Genomic DNA, 18,058 nt, shown 5'->3' with positions numbered 1-18,058 from the left:
AGTGGGCATAATGTGTGGTGACACTCACAGGCGATGCATTTTACTGAATGGTTTGATGTATATGTGATAAATAAATGGATCTGAATCTGAAGGTTCTGAACTGGGACAGGACAAATTTTGGAGTCATTACGCAGGATCTTGCAGCAGTTAACTGGGCAAGATTGTTTGCAGGAAAGATGTATCTGCCAAGTAGGAGACCTTAAAAAGTATGATGTCAATTAGGGCTCTGGTTAACAAAAAGAAAGAATCTCTTTATGATTACAGAAGTGTAGGAGTGCACTTACGAGAGTTGTTGGGAGGGTAGAAAAAGGATAAGAGCTGTCAGGCAGCGAGAAAATTTCCAGGAGGTTCTATAGCATATTAAGAGTAAAAAGATGGCTAGAGAGAGAATAGGTCTCCTTAAAGATCACCATGGCCATCTATGTGTGATACCAAAAGAAATGGGAGGGATTTTTAATGGTTATTTCTCTTCTATGGAGAAAACAATGGAGATAAGGAAATGGGGATAATGAGTGGCTCTACCTTGGACCATGTACAAATTAGCAGGGTTAATGTACTAGAGGCCTTTAAAGTGCATTAAGATTCACAGATCCCTGGAGCTTGATCGGGTGCATTCATGGACCTTGTGGGAAGTTATGGAAGAAATTGCAGAGACCCTTAAAAGGATTTTTGCTTCATCTCTGACTACAGATGAGCTTCCAGAAGGCTGCTTGTGTCTAATGTGGTAACATTTAAAGAGAATCAGAACAAGCCAAGAAGCTACAGGTCTGTGAGTATGACATTGTTAAATTGTTGGAGGGGCACTGAAGAACTGGATCGACCAGCACTTGGAGAGACGAGGTCTGATTCAGGATAGTCAGCACAGCATGGCGTTGTGAATGGGAAACTACAGTGCCTATAAAAAATATTTATCCCCCACCCCCTGGAAGTTTGCTTGTTTTACAGAATTGAATCACAGTGGATTCAGTTTGGCTTTTTTTGACACTGGTCAATAGCAAAACACTCTTTTGTATCAAGGTGAAAACATCTCTACAAAGTGATCTGAATTAATTAAAAATATAAAACGTAAAATAATTGATTACCTCAGTATCACTTCCTTTAATATGACACACCATATCATCACTGGCAGAGCCAATTGGTATTAGAAGTCACATAATTAGTTAAATGGAGATTGTTTTTGGAGACCTGTGTACAGTCAAGGTGTTTCAATTGATTGTAGTAAAATACACCTGTATCTGAAAGGTGCAACTGCTGGTGAGCCAGTATCCTGGCAAAAACTACACCGTGAAGACAAAAGAACCCTCCAAGCAACTCTGTGAAAAGGTTATTGGAAAGCATGTCAGGAGAGGGATACAAAAAATTTCCATATCATTGAATATCATCAAGAAATGGAACGAATATGGCATGGCTGTAAATCTGTCTAGAATAGGCCGTCCCCAAAGACAGTGATCATACGAGAAGGGGACAAGTGAGGGAGGCCACCAAGAGACCTATGACAACTCTGGAGGAGTTACAAGCTTCAGAGGCTGAGCTGGGAGAGACTGCGCATACAACAACTGTTGCCCGGGTGCTTCACCCGCCACAGCTTTATGGGAGAGTGGCAAAGAGTAATCTACTTTTGGGGAAAAAAGACTCATGAAATCTTGGCTAGAGTTTCCCAGAAGGCACGTGGGAGACTCTAAAGTCAATTGGAAGAGGGTTCTACGGTCCGATGAAACCAAAATTGAGCTTTTTGGCCATCAGACTAAACCGTTTGGCGTGACCCAAACAACGCACATCATCAAAAACACACCATCTCTACCGTGAAACATGGTGGTGGCTGTATCATGCTGTGAGGATGCTTCACTGCAGCAGTTCCTGGAAGGCTTGTGAAGGTAGAGGGTAAAATGAATGCAGCAAAATGCAGAGAAATCCTGGAGGAAAACTTGATGCAGTCTGCAAGAGATTGGCAACATGGGAGAAGACTTGTTTTCCAGCAAGGCAATGACCCCAAACATACAGCCAAAGCTACACAGGAATGGCTTAAAAACAACAAAGTTGATGTCCTGGAGTGGCCAAGTCAGAGTCTAAACATCAATCCAATTGAGAATTTGTGACTGGTCTTGAAAAGGGCTTTTCACTCACAATCCCCATACAATCTTGAGCAGTTTTGTAAAGAAGAATGGGGAAAAATTGCAGTGTCCAGATGTGCAAAGCTGATAGAGACCTATCTACACAAACTCTGGGCTGTAATTGCTGCCAAAGGTGCATCTACTAAATACTGACTTGAAGGGGGTGAGTAATTATGCAATCAAATACTTTGTCTTTAATAATTGTAATAGTTTTAGGCAAATTTGTAGACATTTGTTTTCATTTTTATATGAAAGAGTTTTTTCTGTTGATCAGTGTCAAAAAAGCCAAATTAAATCCACTCTTGATTCACTGTGTAAAACAATAAAACATGAAAACTTACAAGGGGGATGAATATGTTTTATACACACTATAGCAGATTTCTTGCAGCTCTTTAAGGAGGTAACCAGAGCGGTAGATGAAGGTAGGGCAATGGATGTTGTCTATATGGATATTAGCAGAGTTATTGATTCGTTCTGTAATGGCAGACTAGTCTGGAAAGTTAGATTGCATGGGATCCAAAGGGAAATAGTGGATTGGATTCCCAATTGGTTCAGTGGTAGGAAGCAGAGGAACAGAGGGTGATGGACAAGATTTGTTTCTTGAACTGGAGGCCTGTGTCAACTGGTGTGCCACAGGGATTGGTGCTGCAACCTTTGTTGTTTCTAACTTATGTAAGCGATCTGCTGTGAATGTACAAGGCATGGATAGTAAGTATGCAGGTGATACTAGACTAGTGGTGGTAGAAGGTCCAGCACATCCACAACGCTCTCCACCATCGAGGATATCTTCAAGGAGCGGTGCCTCATTCGGAACCCTCACCATCCAGGACATGCCCTCTTCTTGTTACTACAATCAGGCAGGGGATACAGGAGTCTGAAGACCTATTCGCAATGATTTAGGAATAACTTCTTTCCCTAGGCCATCAAATTTTTTAACAACTCATAAACACAACCTCTTTATTCATTTATTTGGCACTACTTATTTTTTTAATTAATAGATTTTGATGTCTTTGTATTGGTACAGCAAAATAATAAATCTAATGTCAAATGTTCATGTTATTAAATCTAATTTTGAAAAACTGCTTGGAGATCTTGATCAGCTAGGTACTTGGGCTGAGGATTTGCAAATGGCTTTCAATTTGGATAAATGTCAGGTATTACACATTAGGGGATCAAACAAGCTTGGGACATATATGTGAGTGAAAGGGCCCTAGGACAATCAGAAGTGAGAGATGTAAAAGAGACTTCAGGGGCAAAGAGTGCTGCATATTTGGAATGAGTTCCCAGAAATGGCGGTTGAGATGGGACATTTAAAAGCCAAGTAGATTGTACAAGGATAGGAGTTTTGAAGGCTCCTGGGCAAATGTGGGCAGATTGGACTAGTTCCTGGGCCAATAGAGTCAGCATGGTCAAGTTAGGCTGAAAGGACAGGTTTCCATGCAGTATGTTCCTTAATAGTATGACTTGAAGCTGCTAGAAGGTGTGACTGGTTCAGTGTGGTGAGTAGTGGACCAGTTTTGGACTGAAAAATTTGTATTTGCAGTTCACCATTTTCCAAATTGCTTTAAACCCACAAAGTACATTTTGACACGAGCTTAGTATTTTCCATGAAGGGTATTTGGCAGCTTACATGTAGCTTTGATCATGTTTTGCTATTGGATTATCTGCTTTTTAAGATGATTATTGAAACTTAAGTATTGACAGGAGTAATGGAGATGATTCCCTTGTTTCTCTTCATAATGACTTGTTTGAACGGGAGGTTAAATTTGCAAATTTTATTAATTCACTCAATGTCTTCAAGTGAGGCCATGCGGGCAAATAACACTTCTGAGATCAATTGGGGGTAGGAGTCAACTAGTGTTTGTGATTCCATGGAATCATTACTGATAGTGCACTATTGCTTTTGTTTAAAGTTTCAGCTAAGAGATGTCATCTCCAAATAACATCTCTCCCTCTCACCCTTGTGCTCCCCCCCTTCACCTTTGCCTCCTACCCCACCCCTTAAAAGGACAGAGAAAAGATTCTCTTTTAAATAATGAGAGATTGGGAGTCCTTGTTTTAACATGATGCTGAAAGAAGCAGAGTGATTAAGAAGGCTTTTTACTATGAAATGATTTGAGTAGAACAAGAGCATAGTGGTCCTGTTGAGTTTTCACTGAGACTTCATATTGGGTGTTGTGTACATATTTGGTCTACTACCATAAAAGTCAGGATGTGTTTGGCACAGGTGGGGTGCAGCATTTTTACTAGATTGGCACCAGAGTAGCAGGTTGGATGCATGAAGATCGAGCAGACTTAATTGTAGAGTTCAGATGAGCAGGACACAATCTCATTGGAACATGCAGAGTTCTTAAGGGCCTCACAGATTAGATGCAGGGAGGATGTAGTCCCTGGTCGAAGAGAGAAAACCTAAATCACAAAGTCAGGATAAGGAATGAGTTATCTAGGATAGAAATGGGTTGGAATGTCTTTACTGAGAGTTGAGTGTTTTCTTCGGAGGATGAGGCTCCATCATCAAGCTCTTGTATTCAAGACAGCAATTGATATATTATTGGCTATGGAGGTGTACCATCTGTCCCAACTTTACAAATGGGTTCTGTTTTTATAAACATCTGCAATTCAGTTTTGCCCATAAGTCAGAAAATATGTCTGCACATAAAATATGCAACTGGTAGACATGCTGCTGAGGTGGAGGCAATTAGTTCTGAATTCTTTTTAAACTAAAAATATATATCAAATGATGATGAAACTATTCTTCTAAATTTCTTTGTAACCTCAAATATTCTTGTTGACACTCCTATGAGCCCAGGTATATCTTGCATCACAAATTTTAGTTTGTTTTGCGTTTCAGGTGGGGGGAGAAAAATGAGGGAACAAGAAGAGGATTAAATGCAGAGCTTTTAATATGATTCCCTTTTGTCTTCTCAGTCTCACACGATTTTGCTAGTTCAGCCTACCAAAAGGCCTGAAGGGAGAACATACGCTGATTATGAGTCAGTAAATGAATGTATGGAAGGTGAGTTCTCCTCCTTTGTTTTGAATGCCATAGTTACAAGAATTAGCATTTCTGTTCTGTGTTATGACCTCTGAATAACCCAGTCAAATTTCTGTGATCAAGGATATATGTAATACAACATCTGATTTGCAGCAAGCTGCTCTCTACTGATCCACTCATTACTTCCATTATAATCAATTCCGACACCACCAAGATGCTACCTGCAGCCATTGGTGTGTTATTGCCACATGTACCAAGGTACAGTGAAATACCTTGTTTTACATGCTATCTATACAGAGCATTTCGTTACATCAATACATTAAGGTTAAACAGGGAAAAGCAATAACAATGAAGATTATAGTGTGACAGGTCTCTGCAGAGAGTGGTGCGGACAACCCAGCGCATCTGTAGTTGTGAACTTCCCATGACTCAGGACATTTACAAGGACAGGTGAGTAAAAAGGGCCCAAAAGATCATTACAGACCCGAACCATCCCAACCACAATCTATTCCAGTTGCTACCATCCGGGAAGCCATACCACAGCTCCGGGACAGCTTCTTCCACCAGGCCATCAGACTGGTGAACTCACACTGATTTGAGTGTACTCTATATTACATTGACTGTTCTATTTATTATAAGTTACTATGATTGCACATTTAGACGGAGACGTAATGTAAAGGTCTTTATTCCTCATGTATGTGAAGGATGTAAAAAATAAAGTCAATTCAATTCAAAATTCAGAGAAGGCATTGTACAGATAGGCAATAAGGTGAAGGTCATGATCGAGTAAATTGTGAGATTAAGAGTCCATCTTATTGTACAAAAGGTTTATTCTAAAGTCTCCTAACAATGGGTTAGGAGCTGTCCTTGAGCTTGGTGGCATGTACTTTTATGCTTTTGTGTCTTCTGTCTGATAGGAGGGGGAGAAGAGAATATCTTAGCTGAGAGGGGATCTTCAAGTCAAGTCAAGTCAACTTTTACTGTCATTTCGACCATAACTGCTGGTACAGTGCATAGTAAAAATGAGACAATGTTTTTCAGGACCTTGATGTTACATGACACAGTACAAAAAACTAAACTGAACTACGTAATAAAAAAAAGACACCGAGAAAGCTACACTAGACAACAGATCTACACAGGACTGCATAAAGTGCACAAAAACAGTGCAGGCATTACAATCAATAACAAACAGGACAATAGGGCAAGGTGTCAGTCCAGGCTCTGGGTATTGAGGAGTCTGATAGCTTGGGGGAAGAAACTGTTACATAGTCTGGCCGTGAGAGCCCGAATGCTTTGGAGCCTTTTCCCAGATGGCAGGAGGGAGAAGAGATTGTATGATTGTTTGATTATGTTGGCTGATTTGCCAAGGCAGCGAAAAGTGTAGATGGAGTACTGGAGGGGAGGGGAGGCTGGTTTCTGTCCTGTGCTGAACTGTGTCCACAACTCTCTGTACAGGTGTTCTTCCCCCCCCCCCCCCCACAAAGGTAGAGCTTTCCTATGAAACCTTTCTTACACCGAAATGGCGTAAAGTGAAGAACCATTAATTTATATGGGAAAAATATTCGTGAAAGCGAAAATCATCTTTGTCATGTGAAAACAGGTTACTAACGTAGGTCTTTTGTAAAAGCGATGCGGCTTAAAGCGAACATTCGTAAAGTGGGGGACAGCTGTAATATCCTGCAGTCTTGAACAGAACAGTTGCCATACCAAGTTGTGGTACATCTGGATAGGCTGCTTTCTATTGTGCATCTATAAAAAGTTGGTTAGGATCAATGGGACATGTTGAATTTCCTTAGCCTCCTGAGGAAGTTGCCTTTTTTTTGGCCTTGATGTCTATGTTGGTGAGTTAGTGAGGTAAGGAGTGGCATTATCAATTGTTAGAAGGCACAAATGTTAGGTGATAGGCGAAAGTGTAAAGGACGTGTGGAACAAGTTTATTTTTTGATTATGTATTATGGTAGGTGTCTGGGTGGTGGTAGAGCAATTGCAGTGGTGTTTAAGATGCATTTAGACAGGGAATAGAGGAACATAATAGATCTAATGTTGGCAGATAGGATTAGTTTAGTTTACCAGCACTTGTTATTTGAAATTTGATTCTGAATCAGATTACAAGGAAGAAATACACTTCCTGTTTCAGTGCCATCATTGTCTTCTAATGTCACAGCCAAATGATGGCCTTTGTGATAGTGCAGCACTATTTGTGTGCTTGTGTTCTCAACCAACAGCTTACAGTGGGGTTAGAATCCACATTGGATTTTCTTTTAAACTGTACACCACGTTTTTGGTAGAACTGGAGAGTTCCCCAGCCAACACTTCTTTTGGTGGCAACTTTATCTTTTTGGTGTTTTTTTAAGATTCCATCCAGATAGTTAATAGAAAGGATGAGAGCAGCTCTACATATTAAAGGAAGAGACTATCCTGAATAGATTTAAATTTTTTTTGAGGTGGTGTGGAGTGGGGATATGAGATTAGGTAAATACAGAAAATAAGTAAATGGGAGAGACTTTGAAAAAGTATGTTACATCTTTCTCCAGTGAAAAGGGCTAAGGTCGGGTTTCCAGTGACGTCATTGTCGAGAATGGCAGCTTAAGTCATTAGCTCCTCCGGAAAAACGCGTATTAAGCCCCGTTAACCCATTAAATAAAATATTTTTTGGAAAATATTTGAACTGAAAAGAGGGGCAAGAATGGGGAAAAAGAATGGAAATAAAAAAAGCAACACTGCAGAGCCTGTGACCGAGAGGAGTGCAGCGAGCGGCTCTCCTATCTGACTGCGTGCTAGCGAGGCGGACGCTAGGCCTCGTTCAGGCGAAGTGGCGAATATGTTCGAAATCCTGAAAGAAATAAGGGAGTTCCGGAAAGATATCAAGCAGCAGCTCCATGATATTAAGTCAGAGCTCACCAGCGTCAATCAAAAAGTAGTGGTGGCAGAGACTTGAATTGAGAAGGTGGAAGATCGCGTTCAAAACATGGAACGGATACTGAGTAAGACGATAAAAATATTAAATCACCAAGAAGGTAAACTGCTTGACCTGGAAGGAAGATTACAGCGGAAAAATATCAGAATCTACAATGTTCCTGAAGGAGTGGAGGGCTCGTCTATGACGGAGTTTGTCGGAAAGTTACTGCGGGATACGCTGGATCTTCCCTTGGCTATGGAGCTGGAAGTCGAAAGAGCCCATCGTGCGCTTGTCCTGAAACCGACCCAGGAAAGAAAGCCACGCTCAATAATAATTAAATTCCTTCAGTACAGCACCAAGGCGGAGATTCTATGAAGGGCCTGGGGTAAGAAGAGAGTATTTTTCGATGATAAATTAATATATTTCGACCAAGATTACCCTCCCGCGGTCCTGCAGAAACACAAAAAATACTCTGAAGTAAAGCGAGTACTAAAGCAAAAATAAGATTAGATTTCAAACTCCGTACCCTGCTAAACTTCGAGTGTTTTATGACAACGGGACGCAGTTGTACCAGACAGTGGAAGAGGCAACTACAGACATGAAGGCCAGAGGGTTGCCCGTCAGCGTGACCAAAGCGAGAGAAAGCCTGGCTGAGGAATTAACCTGCTCCGCTTGGGAAATAGTGCAAGAATTGAGAAGGCAGGAGACGAGAGAAGGCTGGGAGAAATATATCAGGAGGAGACTGGGACTTTTCCAAAGACAGTCCTTACTCCCTTCAGAAGAGCCATAAGGTTTGGCTAATTTTAAAAATGTTGAGAAGCTAAACAGAAGCAGATGTACACGGTGATATACCTATCTCGAGAAATACTTATTATAATGTGGATTTTATATTACTTGGTTGTTATTCTTTATTCGCTCACTTACTCCTTTTTCCCACCAAAATGAGAATATATATATGTGTGTGTGCGTGTGCATATATGTGTATGTGTGTATATATGCATATGTATATTTTTAAGTTTTTGTGTGTGTGTGTATATATATATATATATATATATATATAAAAAGAGGAGTACACAGGGAAATATTTTCTGTGTAATGGATTTGTTCACTGACTTTTATGAATACGGCAATATGGCCCTCAACTCACAAGTGGGAGGGGTTATCCCCCACAGATAGACATTTCCTCTAGCTCAACGCAGGGTCATCTACTAGAGACCTCAGCCTTGGAATCACACGTTCGTTGCCATTTTTGTTATTATTTGCATTTCTTGGTTCATATTTGTTCAGGGAGTAGATCGATTAAGTTTTATACTAATTTCAATAATACATTGACAGATAAATACAGATGGCTAAGGACAAGGTAAAATTCATTTCTAGAGAACTAGAGAAAAAATACAAATTGAATTTGGCACAGGATACATTAGGGGAAATCTAAAGAATTAGGAATGAAATAAATAGTTTGGCTACGCAAGAAATCAGGAAAAACTTAATGTTTCTGAAACAGAGACATTATGAAAATGGATCGAAATCTATGAAAATACTGGCATGGAAACTGAAAAAAAAAGATAGCAGAAAATACAAAGAATTTTACATAGAAATACATAGAATAGCATAGAATTAGGGACCCAAGAACGAAAATGATAAAAAATAAGCTAAGTGAAATTCAAGAAGCTTTTGAAGTGTTTTACAAAACGCTATATTCCAAAGTTCCGGGGGGAAGCATAACCCAAATTGACACCTTCTTGAATTCTCTAGAGTTACCCACTTTAAGCAAAGAACAAAATAGAACAATGACTGCTGACATAACTGAAGTTGAATTAAAAGCTGCAATTAGTAGGCTTAAATTAAGCAAGTCACCAGGATCAGATGGGTATACGGCAGAGTGGTACAAAGAATTTAAAAATGAGTTAATTCCTGTTTTACTCCCCACACTGAAGTGTGCTCTAAAAAAGGCACAAATGCCACCCAGTTGGAAGGAAGCGATAATCTCAGCTATACCGAAAGAAGGCAAGGATAAAATGGAATGCGGGTCATTTAGACCAATATCCGTTCTTAATGTAGGTTATAGATTATTTACCTCCATCATGGCCAAACGATTAGAGGAGTTTCTACCCATACTGATACGTAACGATCAGACGGGTTTTATATGACAACGCCAGACACAAGACAATATATGAAGGACACTTCACATTATGGATCATATACAAAAAAATAAAATTGAAGCAATAGTGACAAGCGTGGACGCTGAAAAAACATTTGATTTGGTTAATTGGAATTTTCTTTACAGAGTTTTACATAGATTTGGTTTCCAAGACACAATTATTAAAACTATACAGACACTATATGACAATCCTACTGCTAGGATTAAAATCAATGGATATTTATCAAATAGTCTTACCCTAGAAAGGGGCACGGGACAGGGTTGTGCATGGTCACCGCTACTCTACACGTTATATCTGGAACCGTTAGGTCAATACATCAGACAAAATGAAGGTATCAGGGGAATTACTAAAGGGACAGAGCATAAATTGGCTTGTTATGCGGATGACATTTTGATCTATCTAGGGCAACCAACATACTCTTTACCTAAGTTGATGCAATCCTTTGAACAATATGGTCAATTATTAGGATACAAGATCAACGTAGATAAAACCCAATTACTTTCATATTACTATAGCCCACCAAGAGAAATTGAAAGTCGATACCCCTGGGCATGGCACATGGAGTCTTTCAAATATTTGGGCATCATTATGCCAAAAGATTTGGCAAAATTATCAGAATGTAATTATCAGCCTTTATATAAAAAAATTAAGGAAGATGTGGCAAGATGGAACCTGATTCCTTTTTCAGTCTCAGTTCAAGGATTGAGTCTATTAAAATGAATATACTGCCCAGACTGTTATATCTCTTTCAGACCCTAACAATAGAGATTAATCAAAATCAATTCAATGAATGGAACAAGATGTTATCAAGGTATATTTGGCAGGGTAAAAGGCCTAGAGTTCATCTCAAAACTTCGCAATTAGCAAAGGAAAAGGGGGGATGGGGCCTAGGTTCTCTTAGAGATTATTATTTTGCAGCACAGTTGAGAGCTGTGATATGTTGGTGCAACCCATCATATGACGCTCAATGGGAAAACATTGAGGAGCGGGTACTTCCCATCCCCATACAAGCAAATTCTGGCTGATAACAACCTGCAAAGGTACATAAATACTATTGATAACCCATGGGTGAAATTGACTCTTAAAATATGGAAAACTAATATAAAAGAATATAATCTAGAGGGAGATATTGCAATTCTTAAATGGTGCGCATATAACTTGGATTTTACACCAAATAAATTGGATGCTAGTTTTAAGGACTGGACAGCTAAAGGAATAACAGTTCTTTGCAACATAATGAAAGAAGGAACACTGTTCAGTTTTGAAATGCTTAAAGAAAAACACTTATTAGAAAAACAACATTTTTATCGGTATTTACAGATGCGATAATATGTTAATAAGATGCTTAAAAATGTAACCAAGGCAAGTACATGCTTGATAGAGCTCTTTAGAAAAGCATATAATTCAGATAATGGTAGTAGAATCATTTCAAGCATGTATAAAGGGTTGTCAAATCTTAAAACACATTCAACTTCATACATTAAAACAAGATGGGAGAAGGAAGGAGGAATAATTATATCTGAGGAAGAATGGACAACAATATGGAGGTATCAATGGAAGTGTACCTGTTCACAGAAATGGAGGGAGTTTGAATGGAAAAACTTGATAAGATATTTTATTACACCCTCTCAGTACTCCCATTATGATAGTAACCTCCCTGTTTGCTGGAGAAATTGTGGAAATCAAAATGCAAATCATTATCATATTTTTTGGGACTGCCCTGTTATCAAAAACTATTGGAGGGGGGGATACACAATGCCTTACAAGACATCTTTAAATGTGAAATACCCTTAGAGAGTAAGACCATATATTTTGGATATATACCTCAAGAATGGTTGAAAAGAGATAAATATTTAATGAATATACTGCTGGTGGCTGGTACAAAGACTCTTACTAGGAAATGGTTATCACAGGAGAACCCAACTTTAAAGACATGGATGGAAATTACAATGGATATTTACAAAATGGAGAAGATAACAGCATATGTCAATCATAAGCTGGAACAATTTGATTCATACTGGGAAAAATGGTTTAACTACATAATGCCTCATAGGCCTGATTTTATTCTCGCAAATCAACGAATCTGTTGTAAAAAAAAAGATCACTCTCTACTTGTACATAGTTCTTTTCTTTTGCTTGTTTTCACTTTCCTCTCTTCTATAAGTGTATACCTCAGATAAATATTTTGTGGAGATTTGTGATATATATGATTATGATATATATGTACAATGTCTGAAATACATCTTATGGAAATGTTTGTTTGATGATGAACTTCAATAAAAAATAAATTACAAAAAATATATTAAAAAAAGAAAAGGGCTAAGTCAATCTAATAATGGTAAAGCAGAGAGGATCAAGGATAACTTAAAGCTTTATATAATTATGAAGGCCATAGACATAGACGGTCAGAGTCTTTTTCCCAGCACAGAAGAGTCTAGAACTTTAAGTGCATATGTAATATTTGGTCCCAGAGTGACCCCGATCTTGCTGAATGGTGGAACCAGTTGAAGAGGGCAAGTGAAGACCCAACAGACCACAGGTGCTGGAATCTGGAACAATGCAGTTTTCACTAAGGAGAAGGATATTGAATTGTGTAAGGTAAGGGAAACAAGTAGGGAAGTTATGGAAACTGATGATTAAAGAAGAGGAATTACTGGTACGTTTAAGGAATATAAAAGTGGATAAGACTCTGGGTCCCGACAGGATATTCCCTAGGACCGTGAGGGAGGTTAGTGTAGAAATAGCAGGGGCTCTGACAGAAATATTTCAAATGTCATTAGAAGTGGGGATGGTGCTGGAGGATTGGCATATTACTCATGTGGTTCCATTGTTTAAAAAGGGTTCTAAGAGTAAACCTAACAATTATAGGCTTGTCAGTTTGACGTCAGTGGTAGGTAAATTAATGGAATGTATTCTTGGAGATTGTATATATAATTATCTGGATAGACGGTATGATTAGGAACAGCCAACATGGATTTGTATGTGGAAGGTCATGTTTGACAAATCTTATTGAATTTTTTGAAGAGATTACGAGGAAAGTTGACGAGGGTAAAGCAGTGGATGTTGTCTATATGGACTTCAGTAAGGCCTTTGACAAAGTTCCGCACGGAAGATTAATTAGGAAGGTTCAATTGTTAGGTATTAATATTGAAGTAGTAAAATGGATTCAACAGTGGCTGGATGGGAGATGCCAGAGAGTAGTGGTGGATAACTGTTTGTCAGGTTGGAGGCCGGTGACTAGTGGTGTACCTCAGGGATCTGTACAGGGTCCAATGTTGTTTATCATATACATTAATGATCTGGATGATAGGGTGGTAAATTGGATTAGTAAGTATGCAGATAATACTAAGGTAGGTGGCGTTGTGGATAATGAAGTAGGTTTTCAAAGCTTGCAGAGAGACTTATAGGCCAGTTAGAAGAGTGGGCTGAGCGATGGCAGATGGAGTTTAATGCTGATAAGTGTGAGGTGCTACATTTTGGTAGGAATAATCCAAATAGGACATACATGGTAAATGGTAGGGCATTGAAGAATGCAGTAGAACAGAGTGATCTAGGAATAAAGGTGCATAGTTCCCTGAAGGCAGAAGCTCATGTGGATAGGGTGGTGAAGAAAGCTTTTAGTATGTTGGCCTTTATAAATCATAGCATTGAGTATAGGAGTTGGGATGTAATGTTAAAATTGTACAAGGCATTCGGTAAGGCTGAATTTGGAGTGTTGTGTACAGTTCTGGTCACCGAATTATAGGAAAGATGTCAACAAAATAGAGAGAGTACAGAGAAGATTTACTAGAATGTTACCTGGAAAGATTGAACAAGTTAGGTCTTTATTCTTTGGAGTGTAGAAGGTTGAAGGGGGACTTGATAGAGGTATTTAAAATTATGAGGGGGATAGATAGAGTTGACGTGGATAAGCTTTTTCCATTGAGAGTAGGGGAGATTCAAACAAGAGGACATGAGTTGAAACTTAGGGGGCAAAAGTTTAAGGGTAACATGAGGGGGAATTTCTTTACTCAGAGAATGGTAGCTGTGTGGAACGAGCTTCCAGCAGAAGTGGTAGAGGCAGGTTTGGTATTGTCATTTAAAGCAAAATTGGATAGGTATATGGACAGGAAAGGAATGGAGGGTTATGGGCTGAGTGCGGGTCAGTGGGACTAGGTGAGAGTAAGCGTTTGGCACGGACTAGAAGGGCTGAGATGTCCTGTTTCCGTTCTGTAATTGTTATATGGTAATGCATAACAAGTGTCATCGTTAGGCCTCTGTCACCGCTGAGCTGTTGCCACTCTGCTGTCCCCCATCTGTCTGACATCTCTTCTTACCTGGATCCACCTATCTCCACCTGGTTTTTGCTTCAGCATTTCCCTCCACCTTTCTTACACTTACTATCCCCCCTGCATCTTTCAATCCAGGTGAAGCATCTCTCTACAGATCCTGTTGCTGAACAGGATCCATGGCCCATATAGCTTCCGATATTTCTGTCTTACTGTAAGATCTGGTGGCTGAAAAATTGTTGGTGTCTGTAGTTCATGTACATTATTTGATGTTGCACCTCAAAAGGAATCATCGGTCCATTCTGCCTGTGACTGCTCTTTGAAAGTTAAATAATGGGCTTGGTTGGGGAATGTATGATGTAGTAGCATTTGAGGGTTGTATGAAACAAATGGTGCTTTGTCTTGATGCCATGAAAAGGCAAAAAAAATGTAGAGACTTAATAAGGTAGATGCAGCAAAGGCATTTCCATGACTGGAATATAAAAGCAAGGATATAGTGCCGATGCTTTAACAGGCACTGGTGACTCCTCACTTAGAGTATTATGAGCAGATTTGGTTGCCATATTTAAGAAAGGACGTGCTGACATTGGAGAGGTTCAGAGAACATTCCAGGGATGAAAAACTTATCATGTGAGGAGCAATTGATGCCACTGGGCCTTTCAACATTATGTGCCGTGTTGTACAATGTAGATAATCTTGTGACCATGGTTGTTTTTGGCAGGTTACTGGTGCCTTAAAACCAGTCACTTCGGGCAGATGGGCTCGTCAGCTGTGGTTGGCAGCTCATCTGGGAGAAGGAAATCTCTGATCTCAAACTTCACTGCCTTGCGCTAAACACACTCATGGGGAAGGCTTCGGGAGTAAACCATGAGAAATAATCCAGAAATGCTTGTTTTGAATTTAACGCTGACTAGCAACTTCTGCGATGCACTGATGCCACATTGTATCGGTGGTTTCTTTTGATTCATCAGCTGCATGGAGAGGGGGAGCCTGCTGCATGGGCAACAGCTTGCTCTCCGTATCGTACTGCCCTGGCTTGCGTATAAAAATAGACAACTAGACAATATCCATGGTCGATCCCAACCAACGGAGAGCCTTAGGAAAGGTATGAATGATTTCTCTTTAATTGCAGGTGTGATTTGTAATCAGGCCAAATGTTAAGAAGGTGGGGGTTGAGGAGGGGAAGGAGCGCTAGCTAGAGGGTGAGAGGTGAAGCTAGGTGAGTGGAGGGGGGAGAAAAGTGAGAAGCTGGGAGGTAATAGGTGGAAAACGTAAAGGGCTGAAGAAGGAATTTGATAGGTAAGGAGAGTGTACCATGGGACAAAGGGAAGGAGGAGGAGCACCAGGGACAGGTGATATGTAGGGTAAGAGATGAGCCAGAGTGGGAATGGAAGAAAAGGGAAGGTGGAGCGGGGTTCACCAGATGTTAGAGAAATCGACATTCATGCCATCAGGTTGGAGGCTACGCAGTCAGAATATGAGGTGTTGCTCCTTCAACCTGAGAGTGGCCTCATCATGGCAGTAGAGGAAGCCATGGACCAACATGTTGGAATGGGGATTGGAATTAAAATGGTTGGCCACTGGGAAATCCTGCTTGTTGCAGATGGAACAAAGGTGCTTGACAGAGCAGTACCCCAGTCTATGTCAGGTCTCACCAGTGCGGAGAAGGATGCAGGGTCCCCTCCCAAACAATACATCAGCCCCTAATGGCTGCATGGGGAAAAGCAGTCACCCACCTCTTTAGAGAATGTGGATTTGCTCTGAGATATGGAGATAGATGCAAGGACTGTGTCCCATTCATCCACAGCAGCTGGTTCATTGAACTTAGAACGTAGGGCATTACAGGCCCTTCGACCCACAATGTTGTGCCGACCATTAACCTACTCTAGAAACTGCCTGAAGTTACCCTACCACATAGTCCTCTACTTTTCTAAGCTCCATGTACCTATCTAAGAGTCTCTTAAAAGACCTTATTGTATCCACCTCTACAACCATTGCTGGTGGTGCATTTCATGCACCCACCACACTCCTTATGAAAAACTTACCACTAACATCCCCTCTGTACCTACTTTCAAGCACCTTAAAACTATGTCCCTCATTTTAGCTATTTCAGGCCTTGGCAAAAGCCTCTGGCTATCCACACGATCAATGCCTCTCATCATCTTATATACCTCTAACAGGTCACCTCTTATCCAAGGAGAAAAGGCCGTTGACTCAACCTATTCTCATAAGGCACTCTCTCCAATCCAGGTAACATCCTTGTAAATCTCCTCTCTACTCTCTATAGTGTCCACATCCTTTCTGCAGTGAGGTGACCAGAACTGAACTCAGTACTCCAAGTGGGGTCTGATCAAAGTCTTGTATAGATGTAACATTATCTCACGGCTCTTGAACTCAAATAGAAGTATCTGGTTTGGTTTGGGTCGCTGTGGCCAGTAGGACACTGGTTTGAGTCTGTGGCTGGAGGGGCCGCTGGTTTGAGTCACTGTTTCTGAAGGAGCCACTGGCTTGAGACTCTGGCCCGAGGGGCCGCTGGCTTGAGACTCTGGCCCGAGGGGCCGCTGGCTTGAGACTCTGGCCCGAGGGGCCGCTGGCTTGAGACTCTGGCCCGAGGGGCCGCTGGCTTGAGACTCTGGCCCGAGGGGCCGCTGGCTTGAGACTCTGGCCTGAGGGGCCGCTGGTTTGGGTCACTGTTTCCGGAGGGGCCGCTGGTTTGGGTCGCTGTTTCCGGAGGGGCCGCTGGTTTGGGTCGCTGTTTCCGGAGGGGCCGCTGGTTTGAGTCGCTGTTTCCGGAGGGGCCGCTGGTTTGAGTCTCTGTTTCCGGAGGGGCCGCTGGTTTGAGTCTCTGTTTCCGGAGGGGCCGCTGGTTTGAGTCACTGTTTCCGGAGGGGCCGCTGGTTTGAGTCACTGTTTCCGGAGGGGCAGCTGGTTTGAGTCACTGTTTCCGGAGGGGCCGCTGGTTTGAGTCACTGTTTCCGGAGGGGCCGCTGGTTTGAGTCACTGTTTCCGGAGGGGCCGCTGGTTTGAGTCGCCGTGGCCGGAGGGGCCGCTGGTTTGAGTCACCGTGGCCGGAGGGGCCGCTGGATTGAGTCGCCGTGGCCGGAGGGGCCGCTGGTTTGAGTCGCCGTGGCCGGACGGGCCGCTGGTTTGAGTCCCTGTTTCTGGAGGGAGAGCTGGTTTGAGTCACTGTGGCCGGAGGGGCCGCTGGTTTGAGTCACTGTGGCTGGAGGGGCAGCTGGTTTGAGTCACTGTTTCCGGAGGGGCAGCTGGTTTGAGTCGCCGTGGCCGGAGGGGCCGCTGGCTTGAGACTCTGGCCCGAGGGGCCGCTGGCTTGAGACTCTGGCCCGAGGGGCCGCTGGCTTGAGACTCTGGCCCGAGGGGCCGCTGGCTTGAGACTCTGGCCCGAGGGGCCGCTGGCTTGAGACTCTGGCCTGAGGGGCCGCTGGTTTGGGTCGCTGTTTCCGGAGGGGCCGCTGGTTTGGGTCGCTGTTTCCGGAGGGGCCGCTGGTTTGGGTCGCTGTTTCTGGAGGGGCCGCTGGTTTGGGTCGCTGTTTCTGGAGGGGCCGCTGGTTTGAGTCGCTGTTTCCGGAGGGGCCGCTGGTTTGAGTCTCTGTTTCCGGAGG

General features: G+C 41.9%; 1 protein-coding gene across 23 annotated transcripts in view; it reads left to right on the top strand.

Moving 5' to 3' along the window:
• LOC132382214 (enhancer of rudimentary homolog) overlaps positions 1 to 18,058 on the top strand; it is a 111,180-nt gene that overhangs the window by 4,078 nt on the left and 89,044 nt on the right. For 20 of the 23 annotated variants that reach the window (XR_009508251.1, XR_009508246.1, XR_009508261.1 and 17 more), the window contains exon 2: positions 5,040 to 5,127. Coding sequence is in view for 19 of the 23 variants with exons in the window: in XM_059952337.1 (XP_059808320.1) it covers positions 5,040 to 5,127 (88 nt within the window). In the remaining 4 variants the exon portion in view is untranslated. Of the gene's footprint in view, positions 1 to 690; positions 770 to 5,039; positions 5,128 to 14,948; positions 16,686 to 18,058 lie in introns of those variants that run through there. The other 3 variants (XM_059952354.1, XM_059952345.1, XM_059952362.1) reach the window with 3 other exon arrangements.

This window comes from Hypanus sabinus, chromosome 2, assembly GCF_030144855.1.
Source record: "Hypanus sabinus isolate sHypSab1 chromosome 2, sHypSab1.hap1, whole genome shotgun sequence".
NCBI lineage: Eukaryota > Metazoa > Chordata > Chondrichthyes > Myliobatiformes > Dasyatidae > Hypanus > Hypanus sabinus.
Note: the sequence above shows the minus strand (reverse complement) of the source record. Positions and strands in the feature narration are given on the sequence as shown.